The 16,491-nt window shown below is 47.3% G+C and overlaps 1 protein-coding gene across 13 annotated transcripts in view; it reads right to left on the bottom strand.

The window, feature by feature from the left end:
• Nucleotides 1–9,499: 9,499 nt before the first annotated feature.
• Nucleotides 9,500–16,491, bottom strand: part of Celf6 (CUGBP, Elav-like family member 6) — a 30,971-nt gene continuing 23,979 nt past the window's right edge. For 4 of the 13 annotated variants that reach the window (NM_001413529.2, XM_087561026.1, XM_087561028.1 and 1 more), the window contains 10 exon segments: nucleotides 9,500–10,824; nucleotides 11,404–11,559; nucleotides 12,530–12,673; nucleotides 12,763–12,843; nucleotides 13,109–13,171; nucleotides 13,383–13,532; nucleotides 13,614–13,746; nucleotides 13,846–13,989; nucleotides 14,125–14,204; nucleotides 14,294–14,422. In NM_001413529.2, the coding sequence (NP_001400458.1) occupies nucleotides 11,432–11,559; nucleotides 12,530–12,673; nucleotides 12,763–12,843; nucleotides 13,109–13,171; nucleotides 13,383–13,532; nucleotides 13,614–13,746; nucleotides 13,846–13,989; nucleotides 14,125–14,204; nucleotides 14,294–14,422 (1,052 nt within the window). In that variant the 3' untranslated portion in view covers nucleotides 9,500–10,824; nucleotides 11,404–11,431. 13 annotated transcript variants of the gene reach the window in all.

The raw sequence follows: 16,491 nt of genomic DNA, 5'->3' as shown, positions 1-16,491 counted from the left end.
GGATTTAGCTCAGTGGTAGAGCGCTTGCCTAGCAAGCCAAGCACAAGGCCCTGGGTTCCGTCCCCAGCTCCCGGGGGGGGGGGGGGGCTGTCTCAAAAGAATGAAGGAAGGAAGGAAGAAAGGAAGGAAGGAAGAGAAAATTAAGTTATTGTATGTGGTATCCAAGCTTGGCTTGAACCATTAGGATTGTTCACTGGGTTCTAGTTTTTCTCCTTGCCTACTGGTAAGTCTCAACTGGATCGAGCCAAGGGTCCCCAGGAAGCTGACTGCTAACAAATTTTGATGTTTGTTACATTGTAATAACTAAAGAAAAATGAGGGATATACTTCAGTCTCAGAGTACAAAAGTTCACAGTAGTTCAGAACTGGTTTGTCTTACTCATGACTTAGGGTCACACAGTCTTCTGAGAGCCATGCTCTGTGGAAATGTGTTCAACATAGTGTTTGTAGGAAAACACAAGAGTTGTGTCTCTATGGATGAAATGTGGAATGGCAGAATCCCACAACCTCTCAGGACTCCCCCTCTTTAATCCTTTCCATCTTGTGCTCAACGAATTTTAACTGCTTTATAGATTATTATGCTCTTCCTGGCTTTCTTCATTTTCTTATGCACACATATCTATGTCAGTTACTCCCTCTCTCCCTCCCTCTCTGCCTCCCTCCTTGCCTAACTTCCTTCCCACCTCCCCTCCTCCCACCCTGCCTCCTCCCTTTCCTTCCTCCCTGCCACTGTGTGTGTGTGTGTGTGTGTGTGTGTGTGTGTGTGTGTGTGTGAGGAGAGAGAGAGAGAGAGAGAGAGAGAGAGAGAGAGAGAGAGACTCTCACCAGAAGTGCTGCTCATAATTGGATAGACTAATTAGCCAGCAAGCCCCAGGGATTCTCTTGTTTCCTCCTCTCCAGTGCTAGGATTACAGATGGTGCTACTGCACCCCACTTTTACATGGCCAATGAGGATCTGAATTTGAGTCTTCAAGTTTTCACGCATATTTTTACTGAGTCACCACCCCAGGACCTACATCACTATAATCACAGTTTTGTTAGCATGTGTTGTAGAACCCTGTCTTCTGGTCCTAATAGTCAATACCACCTTAATCAGAGAAGCAGTGGTTGCCCCAAGTGATAACAGAACTGATCACAGGATCATAGAGAGAGTGAGGGCCATTGGACTTTAATGTAAGATTCCAGCCACTCCCTTTTGTGCCTCCCTCCCAGCGCCATGGCTTCTTGGCCACAGTGGACTTATATTTCTCTGATATCACGAGGCAGACACACATCTTTTCTTCCATAGGCTGTTTCTGTCAAGTATCTTGTCATAGCTTCGAGAAGAGTGATTAATAGGTAAGTGAAGACAGTCACCTGGCTTTATAGACTCGAGCTTGTGGGTAGACATCCTTTTTAGTCAGTCCAGCCCACAACCTCATTCTTTGGAAACTGTGTTTTCTATATCCATGCTCGAGACACAAAGCCCTGAGTGTGTTTCCCGAGACTTCTGGTGCCTAAATTGCAATTGACTGAGCTGTAGAGTGGATTCCTAATCCAAGCTCTGTTAACCAGATTGTTCTAGTTGGAGATTATGAGATTAGGCTGAGAGATTAAGAGTCTGATTGGACCTCATCCCATCTATTCTGAGGGATGAGAATAGAGAAAGACAAGCTGACAATGAGAATAAAGGAAGAGAGGCAGAGAAATGGGAGATTTGTCTCAACTTCCTGACAGCTTCCATGACCTCTGACCTCTGACCTGAAGAGGGTTGTCTATGACTCACTCTGTCTAGACTAGTGCTTAACTCCAATAATCATCCTCTTCCAGTCTTAATATTTCAAATGGGGAAAGAATTCCTTCCAACCCAAGGCTGTTCTTTCACAGTGTCCTGTATTTCCCTGTGTTTTGCCTTGTCAGCAACTTTGCTCCGTCCCTTACTCCTGCCCCTTTATCTAGATTCAACTGTTCTTTCCTATTCTTTGATCTCAGGGTATAAATGTGATAAACGAACTCAGCCTTTAAAAAATTAGTGTATGTGCACGAGTGCGTGCGTGCGTGCGTGCGTGCGTGCGTGCGTAGGGTTCATGAAGAGAGCATTGGATACCTTGGAGCTGAAGTTACAGATGGTTGTGAGCCCTGAGAAGCAGCGTAAGAGAGACATGGCATTTGTTTGAACCCCTTGTGCAATCCTGCATGAGGTCAGCCACACACCTACACTTTTCTTCCCTTCCCACGCTTTTTTTGTGTCGATCCCTGTCCCATGTGACAGAGTCAGTCCTAATCCAGGGAATAGAATGGGGTATGAAAGCAACAGGCTACACAACACTCAGCTGGTGGAGCTGAGGTAAAATTGAAGTAATTGGTCATCCTGGCCTGGGAAGTTAGGAATCCACTGTTATGCGATACGATGAACCATTTATACTGAGATATGGGTCACATATTCATCAACAGTGGAGATTTCATTAGAAAGGAAGATGTCTGAATGTTAGAGCATGCTGGCCTCTTCCTAACATTTTCACTACAATCTTGCTGCCTTAGGCCATCAATCCAGACTGCCAAGACTAAAATAATTGTACACGTTGGTAATTATGACAGTCAAATTTTCTTTCCTAATCTTTTGTTCATTTTCATATGTGTCTTATGCCCGTGTGTGTATATGGATGTTTGTAGGTGTAGGGCACACATGTATGCTCGCCCATGAGAAGGTCAGAGGTTAACTCTGTGAAGTCTTCACCACAACTCTTCTGTCAGGTCCAAAAGAAAAGTGACCAATGGTCAACTGTGGTGTCTATTGGCATGCCAAAGAGCTCACTGGCCTCTGGCTCACTTCCAGCTTCTCTCAGCTCTATTCACCCACCCTCTATCCTAAACTTCTCCAGCTCACAGGCTCTCCCAGCTCCCCATTTCTCATTTTTATATAGCCCTGCCATTTTGGCCACATGTCCTCTTTTGCCCTCTGTCCTCCTGGCTCTTTTTCAGGCATGTCATGTTTAGGCTACTACTTTCTCTCCCTACTCTAGACTCTTCCAGATGCCTCTGGTTGTGCTCTCCCTCGTATCTGTGATAAAAACCTCCTCAACCAAACCTTGGAGCAGTCATGCCCTCATGTCCCTCCTCTTTCACCTTATTCATCATGGCAGCATCTATCAATCAAACTCAAAGCTCGCCTGTATAGCCAGTCCCCCCAGGCAGCTTGCTCTGAAGAGCCCATCTCTTCTCTATCCCTTTGAGGCTGGAATTACAGCAGTTCATGACCTGGCTTTTTATGGGAGGCTCTGGGGATCGGAACTGTGGTCTTCATCCTTGTGAAGCAAGCGCTGTAACCACTGAGCCATCTTCCTAGCCCTTGTTCCCCAATATGAAGTGAATGAGAGCAAAAGGACTGAAGTGGGAAATCCAGGAAATAATGGAATTTAGGGCTTAGGAGTTTCCAGAAAAAAGGACAGAATCCTGATAGTCAAAGCCACACTTAACTACTTCTTTCCTCTTCCAAATTAAGATTTACTTGGCTTGGAACACAACGCCAGGCATCTGGCGCTTGTCTGTCCATCCTGTACAATGCATTGGGCATATATAAACTTCATGCACCTTCTCGGATGCTATAAGTGGCCTTCTCCTTGCGCTGTGCCCTGCCTATGGCAAGTAGTGTCTCTGTTTCTACATCTTTGTAGAAAGGCACATTGGGGGGCTGGAGAGATGGCTCAGCGGTTAAGAGCACCCGACTGCTCTTCCAGAGGTCCTGAGTTCAATTCCCAGCAACCACATGGTGGCTCACAACCATCTGTAATCGGATCCGATGCCCTCTTCTGGTGTGTCTGAAGACAGCGACAGTGTCACTCACATAGATAAATAAAATCTTTAAAAAAAAAAAAAAGAAAGAAAAAAAAAGAAAGAAAGAAAGAAAGAAAGAAAGAAAGAAAGAAAGAAAGAAAGAAAGAAAAAAAGGCACATTGGCCTTCCCAACACTCAGGGAGCAAATGATGCCACTGAGAAGTACCTGGGATTTTTGGGGTGCCAGTGAAAATAAGAGATGAGGAAGGGTGTGTAGATGAATATACCCTTTTGAAATCCCCTTGGTGAACTGTTCCAAGATGCAGCTTCTCCTTGCAAATGCCACATGCTTAGAAACAAACCTAGCACTGTCGGGTGACTTGCCCCTTCCCCCCCAGCTTATGTAAAGTAGTTGTCAGCACAGGGCTAAATCATCTTTTAATTGCCTCTTCACCCCCCTCACCATCATGGGTGTCAAGCCATCATTTTAATCTTTGTCCTGGAGTCTGTTTTCCAGAGGACTTGAGATGCAGAGATGAAATCAAAGTCCTCATCTTAGCACGGGGTCCTGTGGATGGGTAGCTGATTTTCCTAGTCAACTGCAATTAATCTAGCCTGGATGGATGGCTTTCTGTTGGGGCCCAGAGCCAAGGCAGCTATGTCAGGGCATTTTTGACTACTTGGGGATGAAGCTCCTTCTTCAAGCTTTTTTCCTGAGTCCCTGAATTTTCTGCTAAGTACTAAAGGCATCTCCTGGAAAATGCCAGACTCAGATTTCAGCCTATCGTGTTTAGCTGGGTAAGTGAGGACTGTAGAGATGTGACCAACAATGTGCCAAGTGTCAACTCGGAGGAGGGCAGAAGAGAAAGCTGGGAGTACAGATCCAAGCTGCAGGCTGGGAGCCAGAACCTGGCCTGCTCTGGTTCTAGCTTGTTAAGAGCAAAGAACAGCTGTGTAATATATAAATACACTGATCATGGGAGAGGTCCAGAGGCCACAAGCAGACTATTGAGTTCCAACTTAGTAATTTCTGCCTCCTTCTCATTCTCTGGCTCCTTCTGTCTTCTCCTGTGTCTAGCTTGCTTGTTCTCTCTCTCTCTACAACCTGTTCTGTAAAACTATCCCAAGGAAACTGCTTCTGCCCCCTCCTGGACTGCCCCTCAAGTAGCTTCCCTTTCCTCTCTCATGATAATTGGGTATATCCTATTCTATCAGTTCTTGCTCTGATTCGTCACTTTGTCTGCCACTCAATTACATCACTTGCTTTCTTCTGCAAACTAATTTTTTTCTTTTCTTTTCTTTTCTTTTTTTTTTCCGGAGCTGGGGACCGAACCCAGGGCCTTGCACTTGCTAGGCAAGCGCTCTACCACTGAGCTCAATCCCCAACCCCTCTGCAAACTAATTTTAACTTCATTGGTTGGGACTAAAGGTGTATACTAAGGGTGTGTCTGGATTCTAGCCAAAGGGACCAAAGGTGTATGCTAAGGGCTGAGCCATACCACAACTAGAAAGATTTTCAGTGGGCTGGAGAGATGGCTCAGCGGTTAAGAGCACTGACTGCTCTTCCAGAGGTCCTGAGTTCACTTCCCAGCAACCACATGGTGGCTCACAACCATCTGTAAAGAGATCCGATGCCCTCTTCTTGTGTGTCTGAAGACAGCTCAGTGTACTTATATATAATAAATGAATACATCTTAAAAAAAAAGAAAGATTTTCAGTAAATAATACTATCTTGGGGTTCACGGTGTGATCAAATACCCTGTAACATTCTGCTACATTGAGGTAGGGTGAGCCTCCAGACACAGTCAGAGCACACAGCAGCACAGCCTGGGTTGTTTCTAAAGTCAGAGGTCACCATGCTTGTCACAAACCAAATGGCTTTTTCCCTCTGTATTCAGGATACCTGGGTTGCATCTAGGGAAAAATAGTCCTATTGAGGGCTAAATACTCTGTTCCCAGTCTCCAGGCCATTTAGGTTTCAAAGGGTTGCGGATCCAGCATTAGCTGACAGGGCCTCCGCAGTAGTCTTTTGTTGATGTAGCCTCCACGTTAAAACTGGCTGGAGAGCGAGGCGTGCAGGAAGTTGTAGGCTGATGGCCAGATGAGTACTTGGGTGCCTCAGTCCTGCGCAAGTATCTTCTTCAGGCTGACACCTAGATGTCAGCGCCACTCAGGATTTTGACTACCTCATGAAGGCCAATATTGCTGGAATATGACCATCAAGATGGAATGGCAGCTGTCTCTACAGCATGATAGGTGGACGGCTATTAAAGGAACCAGGGGCTGGGGATTTAGCTCAGTGGCAGAGCACTTGCCTAGGAAGCGCAAGGCCCTGGGTTCGGTCCCCAGCTCCGAAAAAAAAAAAAAAAAAAAAAAGAAACCATGGAGCTGGAGTAGAGGGATATTCATATTGTGACCTAGTTATTATGGTCGATTGGACGACACTAGAATCACATGGTTGAAGAGGAGTCTTAATGAGGAATTGTCTACACTGTTGAATAGGCTGTGAGCATGTCCGGGAGCGGTTGTCTTGGGAGGAAGCAGCCTACCATGGGTCTTTCTTTGTACCAGTCCCTAGGCAGAGTGTCCTGAACGGTGTAAAGGTGGAGAAATTGAGCTGAGCACAAGCAAGCAGGCCATTGAGCAGGCTTGTACTCATTTCTCTCTGCTCTGGGATGGGATGTAATATGACTCGATGTCTGATGGCCCTGTTTGACTTCCCCACAATGATGGGCTATGTCCTGAAGTTGTAAAGTTGTCCCTATCTCTCCTAAGTTGCCTTTTGTCAGGGTATTTTATCAGAGCAACAGAAATAAACCTAGAACAGTTGCTAAGGGATATAATTTCTGAGGCCCGGATCAAGACTTGAAAAAAAGAACACTCCGAAAGTTTATAGAAACGACAGCAGTTCCCAACCTACGACGAGCTCGGGAGTCAGTTGAACGTCATAGCTGGTGAATGGATCTGGGGGTGCTGAGTTACTAAGACAATCCTTAGACCCAAAATTCATGAAAAAATGGATGCTTTCATTCTATCTTCTCAGGCAGGTCCACCAAAGGGCAATAAAGGAGATATTTCCCAATGGAAAGGAGCTAGAGCAGCCATTCCACTGTCCAGAAGGAAGTGTTGCAGATTGGACTCTGTCTTATTCCAAATGGAAGAGTTTTGTAAAGATTATGGTCTCATCTCCATCTCCTATTTTATATTGGTAATGTGGGAGTGGATAAATCACCTTTTGGGGGCACATATTGCAAAATTCTTAAGAATAAATCTAGACCTGATCAAGAATTGCACATCCTAAGAAACCAGGGCTAGGTAAAACAATTGTGTTTGGAACTGCTTGGTCTCCCATGAGGAAGTGGATGTTGTATGCTTTGGTTGGGCCTAGGATTGTTACACTGTCAGGCAGTCGCAGTTTTGGAATTGTATGTTTGTCCATTAAAGTTTAAGTGGATGCAGCAGGAGGTAAAACGTGCTGGGTGAATTGCATATCTGCTGCTTATCTTCCCTTCGGGGAACTATGATTCCCCCTTCCTCATGGACCTGGAAAAAGTGGCCCAGTTCTCCATCTGAGGGGTGTGCACATGCTCAAGGCTGAGAAAGGCCTTCCCTAGGGCTTTAGATCTAGAAGTAGTGAGATCAACTCTAAAAGGAAGCAGAGTCAAGCGGTACAGACATCATTTAAACCCCTAGACCTAGAGATTCCTGGAGGCAAGTATGTCCTTTGACCTCCTGTAAAGCTATTTCATTTCCTAAAGACTAAAAGGTGTTTGTGTTAAGTTTTTGATACTTGCAACTGAAAAGGGCCAGACTATTACATGCACATACAAACAGACGCAACACCAGGTTGCTCAAACTTAGACATTCTACAAATCTTCCATTACCTTAACAAGGGTCAGTAAACTTATTGTCTAAGGGACCAGATAGATGTTTTAAGCTTTGTCTCGACATTTTGTTTTGACAACCCTTTAAAACATACAAAAACTGGACTGGAGATATGGCTCAGTGGTTAAGAATATGCACTGTGCTTGCAGAGGGCCAAGTTCTGCAGAATCCTCATCTGGCAGCTGACAAACATCTGTACCTCCAGTTCAAGGAAATCCAATGTCTTCTTCTGACCTCTGTGGGTACCTGCACTCATGGGCCCTTCCCCACAAAGAGGCAGGCACACATACTTAGAGTTTAAACGAAAATATCAAAATTCTTGAAAAAAATTTAAAAGGTATTCTTAAAAAATCATTCTTGGGGTTTGGGGATTTAGCTCAGTGGTAGAGCGCTTGCCTAGCAAGCGCAAGGCCCTGGGTTCGGTCCCCAGCTCCGAAAAAAAGAAAAAAAATCATTCTTAATTTGTAGGTCATACAAAACATGTCACAGGCCAGGTTTGACTGACAGACCATAGCTGGCCAACCCTTGATTTAGACCACACCAATCCCTGCAGCTTGGGAATCTAGTGTCTGCCAGTCCTTCACTCATGCCCTACAGCATGACGTCAAATAAGTTGGATTGTTTCAAATGCCTTGACATGAACCTGAGTTAAGGTTCAGAGTAGCTTTAGGAATAGTAAAAGAGTCTTGACTTATTTATAACATAATAGGAGCTAAAATATGTGATATGTCTTGGTCATAAATACTTTTTCGAAATGATGCAGTTGTTCAAAGACTTGTTTGGATATCCCAGGTCACCCTTGGTGATTCTGTGTCTTAATCTTCAGGAAGACTTTCATGGATCTCGCCCAACATTTGAGCCTGAGTTAGTAGTTTTCTTGCTGGTTTAGACCACATGTGTCCTGCCCTGTGTGCACTTTAATAGTCTGCTTCCCCTTAACTCCTGGTACTTGGTAGTTACCTGAATACCTGAGGTTTGTTTCTGTTCATGCCAGTGTGTATAAATATACATGCAGAGGCCAGAGTACAACTTCAGCTGTCATTCCTCAAGTGCCATCACCTAGCTTTCTTGAGACAGAATCTCTTATTGTCCTCAAATTCAACTTACCAATTAGGCTGAAATGGTAGCCAGTGAGAGCCACAGTTTGATTGGTTTGTTGCCCCAGTGCTGCATGCCTGCTTTTTGTTTTGTTTTGTTGTCTTTGTTTTGCAGGGGTTTGTTTGTTTTGGTTGGTTAGTTTAGTTGGTTTTGTTCTTTAATGTGGGTTCTGAGGAATTGATCTCAGGGTCCTGTGCTTGCAAGGTAGACACATACTGACTGAGCATGTCCTAGACCCATGAATGTCTGTTTGTTCAAATGGACAGATGTTGCCTATCTCACCTGGGCCTGAGGTACCCATCTAGGCTAGCACCAAGCTGGTGTGTATGGGCCTTGCCACCAGTTCCTCTCCCAGCTGACAATTATTTGTGGAGGTAAACCACACCATGACTGGTAATGTCCCTGACAAATCTAGTTTTCATTCTCATTACTTCCAAAAACTGACCAAAGGCAAGGGACAGGTAGGAACACATGTCCTTAGAGAGGGCCTGAAAGGGATTATCTTCTCTCCTACCCACATCTTTCACTGTCCCAGTGAAAGATATCAGATGGCAGTTCTCCAGTGTCAGACCAGAATATCTCCCACTCTGTGAGGCCTCAAACTAGGTAGATCCATGACTTCAGGATAGGAATGTAAATGACTCCCACAGGAAAACAATGTACTCGAGATCCCACAGGCCCAGGAACGGCTGACCCGGGTGAGGTGAGTGGTGGTGTTCTAAGCCGAAGCGTTTGCCCATCTCACAGAAGCAGGCAGGAAGCACCACCGTTGATCAGCTTTATATGGCACCCACTGTACAGACAGACAAACAAGGACAGACAGACAGCACACACCACTTCTAAGCTGAACACTGCTCACCATCTAAAAGCACCTTGGGTAAGCACATGGGAGACACGCTTGCATAGGAAAGATGTACTTTTTAAAGGAATGAATTAGAATTTTGGCAAAACATCTACTTCCCTCCCAGGTCCTGGGTAGAGAGGGACCTCTAATTCTGAAGCTTCTACATAGTGAAAATGATCCCCTTCTCAGTGGCAGTATTTACAGCAGCAAGCCTTCCACGTCTGTTGTCACAGCCCTCTACATAGATCTTGAATCTACTTTACAAGTGGGCAAACTTAGACTAAGAGACAGAAGGTGGCCTGGAGCAAGGGGACACGGGGGGGGGGGGGGAGTCGCAAGGGGAGGGGAAACAGGAGGTGTCTCAGCTCAGCCAAAGGCGAGGCCTTGGTCTACGTGGCCTGGGAAGGAAAGGCTCTCTCTCTCTCTCTCTCTCTCTCTCTCTCTCTCTCTCTCTCTCTCTCTCTCTCTCTCTCTCTCCCTACCTGGGGAGGCTCTGGCTCCACAAGAAAAGGTGTCAGGAAAGAAAAACAGGTTCCCACTTCTGATGGCTGGGGGCCTCCTAAGGTAGCAAAGACCAGAGCAGGCCTAAGCTCCTCCCCAGGCCTCTTCAGGGATACTATCCGCGCGTTGTGGGGCCATGGGCTCACTGCTTCCATAACCCTCTTGTTGCTTGAATATGAGCCTAGACTTCACGTCCTTTATCATATTCTTAAAGGGTGGGGTAAGGGAGTAGCTTAAGAAGGGACGAGACACAGGACAATCTTTCCACAGCCTCCTCTGCCTAGGCTGGGGCTATCAAGGGTCTCTTTCACCCTGTCTCCTGGGGATATTTAAAGGCAGCTTTTATGAGACTCTATACTGTCTTTTTTTTTTTTGTCTCCTGTTTTTTTTTCTTTGTTTTAATTTATATAGATATATATATATTCTTAAAAAAAAGCAATAGTCCTTTGGTCCCTAAACACTAAGGAATGATATGATTTTGAACGAAGTAAGTCTGGGCTTCCCTTGCTGAGAAGCCCTTGGCACCCCCGAGGCTCTCTGCTGGTTCCCTTAGATCAGTCGATCCTCAGCCAGCACTGGTTGCCCTGCCAGCCTGAGCGCTCCATGGAACAACCCACATGATGAGTGGCCTGAGCCCCAGGCGCCAGCCCTGGGTCCGATCCACCTCTGTCCACGCCACTCCTTCCAGAAGGGCCGATCCAGCATTTCTGTGCTTTTCCGTTTCCTTTCTTCACTCTTCAGTTTCTGTTGTTGGGTAATTAATTCATACGGAGACAGGGGAGGGAGAAGGCAAATTTCACCTTAGAGGTTAAGACAAGAGCAGCTCAACCCTCCACCCCATCCCTGCACCCACCCCACCCCTATGATGTCTCTGCTAACAGCATCCTGCTCACAGAAGCCAGCCCTTGCCTAGATCCTAGGCAGATCACTGTTGCCAATGTCCTACAGAGAGTTCTGGAGCAGCTTGAATGAGGTGAGGTCAAGGGGACCTACAAGGACAGCACATCTCTCCAGGTTGCAGGACCTGGACCTTGTCACCTCACAACTTGTTGCCCAGTAAGCACTGTAGGTCTAGCTCCTGAGGGCTGCTGTTTCTCTCCCTTCATCTCCACACTAGCTGGTCTCTTCTTCATTCAAACTGCAGCCATTGCTAAACTAGAGTGGGCTAAATTTTCCTGGAAATCATCTGTCCAAGACTGTGGAAGCATCAGGGATGTCTTAACTCATCTTAGACTCTGGGTTGAAAGAATTTCCATCTCTGTCACCTTGAATTTCTCAGAGGACAGTACCCCAATGTCATAAGGCTCGAAGGGTCAAGCGCACCTGTCTGTGACTGGTCAGCAAGCGCAGATCAGTAAGGCCTGTTGGCATCCTTAGGTCTCTTTAGCTGGACCTTGAGCCTCTTCATGCCGATTTGAAAGCCATTCATGGCCTGGATGGCAGTCTGGGCACTGGTTGGATTGTCGAAACTAACAAACCCTGGAGGGTGTAGGCAGACAGGTTACCTGGGAGTCTAGCTGGTCAGTCTCTCTAATCTCCAGGCTAGGGCCATCATCGCATGTAACCTTTCATTGCTTAAACATGTGAACATGTATGTGTGCATAGTAAACATGTGAACAACATGTATGTGTGCATAGTAAATATGTGAACATGTATGTGTGCATAGTAAACATGTGAACATGTATGTGTGCAAAGTAAATATGTGAGCATGTATGTGTGCAAAGTAAATATGTGAACATGTATGTGTGCATAGTGAATATGTGAGCATGTGTGCAAAGTAAATATGTGAGCATGTATGTGTGCATAGTAAATATGTGAACATGTATGTGTGCATAGTAAATATGTGAACATGTATGTGTGCATAGTAAATATGTGAGCATGTGTGCAAAGTAAATATGTGAGCATGTATGTGTGCATAGTAAATATGTGAACATGTATGTGTGCATAGTTAATATGTGAGCATGTATGTGTGCAAAGTAAACATGTGAGCATGTATGTGTGCATAGTAAATATGTGAACATTTCGGTCCCCAGCTCCGAAAAAAAGAACCAAAAAAAAAATGTGAACATGTATGTGTGCATAGCATAATAGAGGCAAATCATTCCTAAGGGTGCGATTCCCGAGAAGCTGGGAAGGAAGTCTGGTGTGAGGAAGGGACTATTTGCCTGGTTTGGGTTCACTCTTTCTCTGCTCCAGTCCTCCCGTTCTGGCCTCAGAACCACAGCTGGAGGCTGTGGGCGTCTCTTGATTCCAACCCCAGATTCCACCCGCTCTGGACAAACTCCCGAAGCTGAAGCCTCCCTGGTCGCTCACATTCTAGTTACCCAGATTCTCGGGTGATTTGCAGTAAGGCTTGCTTTGCCCATACTTTGTGCCATGACATTCAGCCTCTGGAAGCCTTGTGTACGGTCCCTAGGGAATCCTGAGGCAGGGGGATGGATCAGCTCACCAAAACACTTGCTCTGGTTGGTGGCGCGGTCCACAAAGACTTTGGCAGAGACAACAGCTCCGAAGGGCAGGAATGTCTGTATGAGTTCCGCATCCCCAAACTCCTGAGGCAGGTGATAGATGAAGAGGTTACAGCCTTCAGGACCTGTGGGAACAGTAGCAGGCTTGTTCAGGAGAGGGACCCCGAGGGCTACCCCTCCAAAGGCCGCTGATCTCCAGCTCTCCGTCCCTCACCTTCTCTTTGTTGCTGAGGCAGAGCTGAAGGCTGCTGGGGAAAAGCTGTGCTCACTGGGGCATAGGCCGAGGGATAGGCTGCTGGAGACAGAGGTGGGAGTAGGCAGTGACCCCCAGGAGCCCTTTCCCCAACAGATCCCCATCTGCCTGGCCAGCTCTGAGAGATTCAACCCAGTTCACCATAACCCTTGACCCAAGAAAGGTTGCTGGGGGCTGGGGCTGAATAGGATGGAAGGGTTGACTCCTTGGAACAGAGCCTAACCCTCCCACAAATCTCCCTATTTCTTTCTGAGGCCCTTTAACACCCCGCACCCATGCCCCCGGGCTGGGCAGCACCAAATGAAACCTGCATAGTGATGTATCCCAACGTAGGCCTGCTGCAGGGGGTCAGCCACACCGGGGCTCTGGGCTGGAGAGAGAGGGGGCCCAAGGCCCACGATGAATGCAGGTGGTCAGGGGCCAGGGGAGAGACCCTTGGGTGGGAGTGTGGGAGGTGGAGGACCGCTATGAAAGGCGCTGGGAAGATGGAATTCTTTCCCCCCAAGCAGGTCCTCGCTTGGAAAGTCTCTCTTCCCACTCCATTTCAAGGTGGGTTGGGTCAGTAGAGTAGGGTGACCCACCTGGGTAAGGGGAAAGCCCGTTGTTATAGAGCGAGTCGGAGCCTGGCTGTCCGTTGGTCTGGGGGTTCAAGGAGCCGAATCCATTGACCCCCATGGGCGCTGGAAGGCCAGGGAGTGCACCAGGGCCATTACCACTAGGCGATGTATTGGCTGTAGGTGAAGATGAGAGAATTAGCAAATGGCACTTCAGTGGCTATCCCAACCATGGTTCTCGTCTCTTGGGTCTCTTACCTGCAGCAGGCAACAGCGGAGCAGCCACCAGGCTGAAGGCCGCCACGTGCTGCATCTGGGCGGCCACCGCAGCCACCTGGCCTAACCCGGGACCCTGCGCTGCGGCCAGCAACGCTGCCTGGTGCTGCAGGATCTTGGAAAAGGAAGGAGGGCGTGTGTAGAGAACTCAGAGACTAGCAACTGCCAATGGATCCTATTCCCCTGGCCCCGCCCACCCTGGCCCGCTACCTACCGCAGTGGTATAGGCGCCACAGGCCCCGAGGGGCAGCGGTGCGGGATGGAAGGCGCCCAGCTGGCCAGCCATTTGCTGCATCCTTCGCAGCGCGCGCTCCCGGTCAGTGTCTGCCAACTTCACCACCAGGCTGGATGAGGCGCCCTGGACAGAAGAAGAGCGTGGTGACCAGGGCTGACCCTAACAGTGCTCAGAGCCCAGTGCCTTCCCCAGCAGGCCTTTGCCCTGGGACACTGACAGCTTGTGGCCTCACCCTTAGCCCAGATCCCCAGCTCTCACCGTCATTGTCCGGCTTCCGTGTAGTCCCTGGATAGCAGCTTGAGCTTCCCCTTGACTTCCGAACTTCACAAAGGCACAGCCTGGTGCAGGAGAGAAGGATGGAATGACTGCTGCAGAAGTCAGAACTAAGAAAAGGTCATCGGGAAATCCCAGGGGTAGTTCAGGTCACCTTTACTGGTACCATCGGGACTCCGCAGGACAGTGCACTCCTCGATATGGCCGAAGGGCTGGAACAGACGTCTGACATCCTCCTCACCCTGCTGCTTGCCCAACATTCCCACAAACAGCTTCCGGTCCTCTGGGGACAAAGTCAGGAATGACCTGGGGACCCTAAGTTCCTAGACTCCCCAGAGTTGCCTGAGGAGCTTGGAAAGGTGGCTCACCAGTCTAGCTCTGGGAAAACATTTAGATAATGGAAAGGCCATGGGACCCTAAAGCTGGGTCTCTCACGGGGCTGGGAGGCTGGGGAGGTAGGGTGGGGGGGTGGGGAGTGACCTACAGGCAGATCTTCAGGGAAGAAATTCAGCTGAAATTTCCATCATGAAACCTGGGTCCTGAAGAAGTTCACAGACACTCATTGCTGCTCTTGTGGGAAGTGATGCAGTCTTGAAAGCCTCAGGGGAGGGGGTGGGGAGCAGAGCCCTATACATATAGTGTTGTTATTGGACCCTTGTTGTTGTTAAGAGTTGGGCAATGCTACTGGAGACTCAGCATGCTGGAGAGTGGGATGCTTGACCATGGCCTTACTGGTCAACTTCCTGACGGTAGCCAAATCAATGCCCTCTCTTGCTCAAATTAAGGAGAGCTCTGTCAAACAAACAAACAAAACAAAACAAACAAACAAACCCAGCGTAGAAAACAGCTATCCTAGTGTACCATCTCAGCCTTACTTAGCTCTGGAGTATCAGATCCTTACCCCCAGCACCAAATCTAATCAAAGAACTACAGAGGAAGTTTGCTTTTCTGAGTTTCTAACATAAGCATTTTCCCCAATGTGCCTGTTGAGCCCCTGAGCTCCTTTTCTAATTTCCAGATCGACCCCTTTCCATTTCCTTGCCTAGCTTCCAGGGCCCTCACTGAGCCCTGTAACCTGCTTTTTGGCGTGTTCTCCGTGTTAGGTTTCGCCTCTGTTGTGTGTGCTTTGGAAGAACACGTTCTGTCTGTAGACCTAGACGATCAGCTGAGAGCAAGTGATCCCTCCATGCACCCACATTTCCTGTGGGAGTGACAGAAAGGGATGGGGCTGTAAACTGAGCCTGTGTGTCTCAGGAGCAGAGTTAGAGGGCTTGGATTTGAACTGGGGATTAGCTGTATATCTTCCAAGTCAGACCTCCGAAAGCACTATCTAAAAGCTGGGATTGAGGGGTAGAAACCAGTGGATCTATTGTTAAGATCTGGTTTCTTACTGTACTAAAGTAAGTCTCCAAACAAGGGGTGGGGCTTGCCAGTGCACAGTGAGGTGCACACTGGGAAAGAAGGGTGAGTTGAGAATCAGGCTTCAGCTTTTCATCTTCGAGATCCCAGAGCTTGGAAAACCCAACTCCTGAACCTCTTTACTACCTCACACGCTTGGAGTAAGAGTTCAATCCCACAGGTGTTTTTTGCTTCCACAGGCTAATGTTAACGGGAGAATTGAGCCCATGGAACAGATCACTGGCTTCCAACCTCTTTAAAAAGTGACAAAAGATATCGTTTCAGCAAAAATATTAAGAAAGCACTTTTCTGCCAAGCCTGATGAACCCGCCTAGTGAAAGAAGACTACTAACTCCCACAAGTTGTCTCTGAACACAACATGTGCTGCTGTGGCGTGTGTGCGCCCAAACACACATGATAAACAAATAAGGAAACAGACCAATAAAGTATTAGGGTGAAGGTAAAAATGTCAGAGAAAAGCGGAAATGCCTGGACCAAAGCCAGGAAAGGGAGCTGAAATCTTGCCTGTGTGATCTAAGGAAAGCCCTTTGAAACCATTAAAAAAAATAGAGGTAGAGTTCCAGATGACTTGAGAAGACAGGAAAGACCAAGGGGCTATGCAAGTGGCTAGGAGACAGGAACATCAAAGATGGGGCTCTACCTTCCAGGAATAGAAGGAATTGGAGGATGGTTTCAGTGTGGATTTGAGTTTTGAATAAATATGAAATTAACGGTTTTGCCCTAACATTGAAGAATAGGCTTCATGTGGTCAGGGAAACGTCCAATATCAAACATTAAGAAATCTGGGGGCTGGGGATTTAGCTCAGTGGTAGAGCGCTTACCTAGGAAGCGCAAGGCCCTGGGTTTGGTCCCCAGCTCCGAAAAAAAGAACCAAAAAAAAAAAAAAAAAAAAAAAAGAAAAGAAAAGGAAAGAAAAAAGAAAAGAAACAAAGA

This window comes from Rattus norvegicus, chromosome 8, assembly GCF_021556685.1.
Source record: "Rattus norvegicus strain SHRSP/BbbUtx chromosome 8, alternate assembly SHRSP_T2T, whole genome shotgun sequence".
Taxonomy (NCBI): domain Eukaryota; kingdom Metazoa; phylum Chordata; class Mammalia; order Rodentia; family Muridae; genus Rattus; species Rattus norvegicus.
Note: the sequence above shows the minus strand (reverse complement) of the source record. Positions and strands in the feature narration are given on the sequence as shown.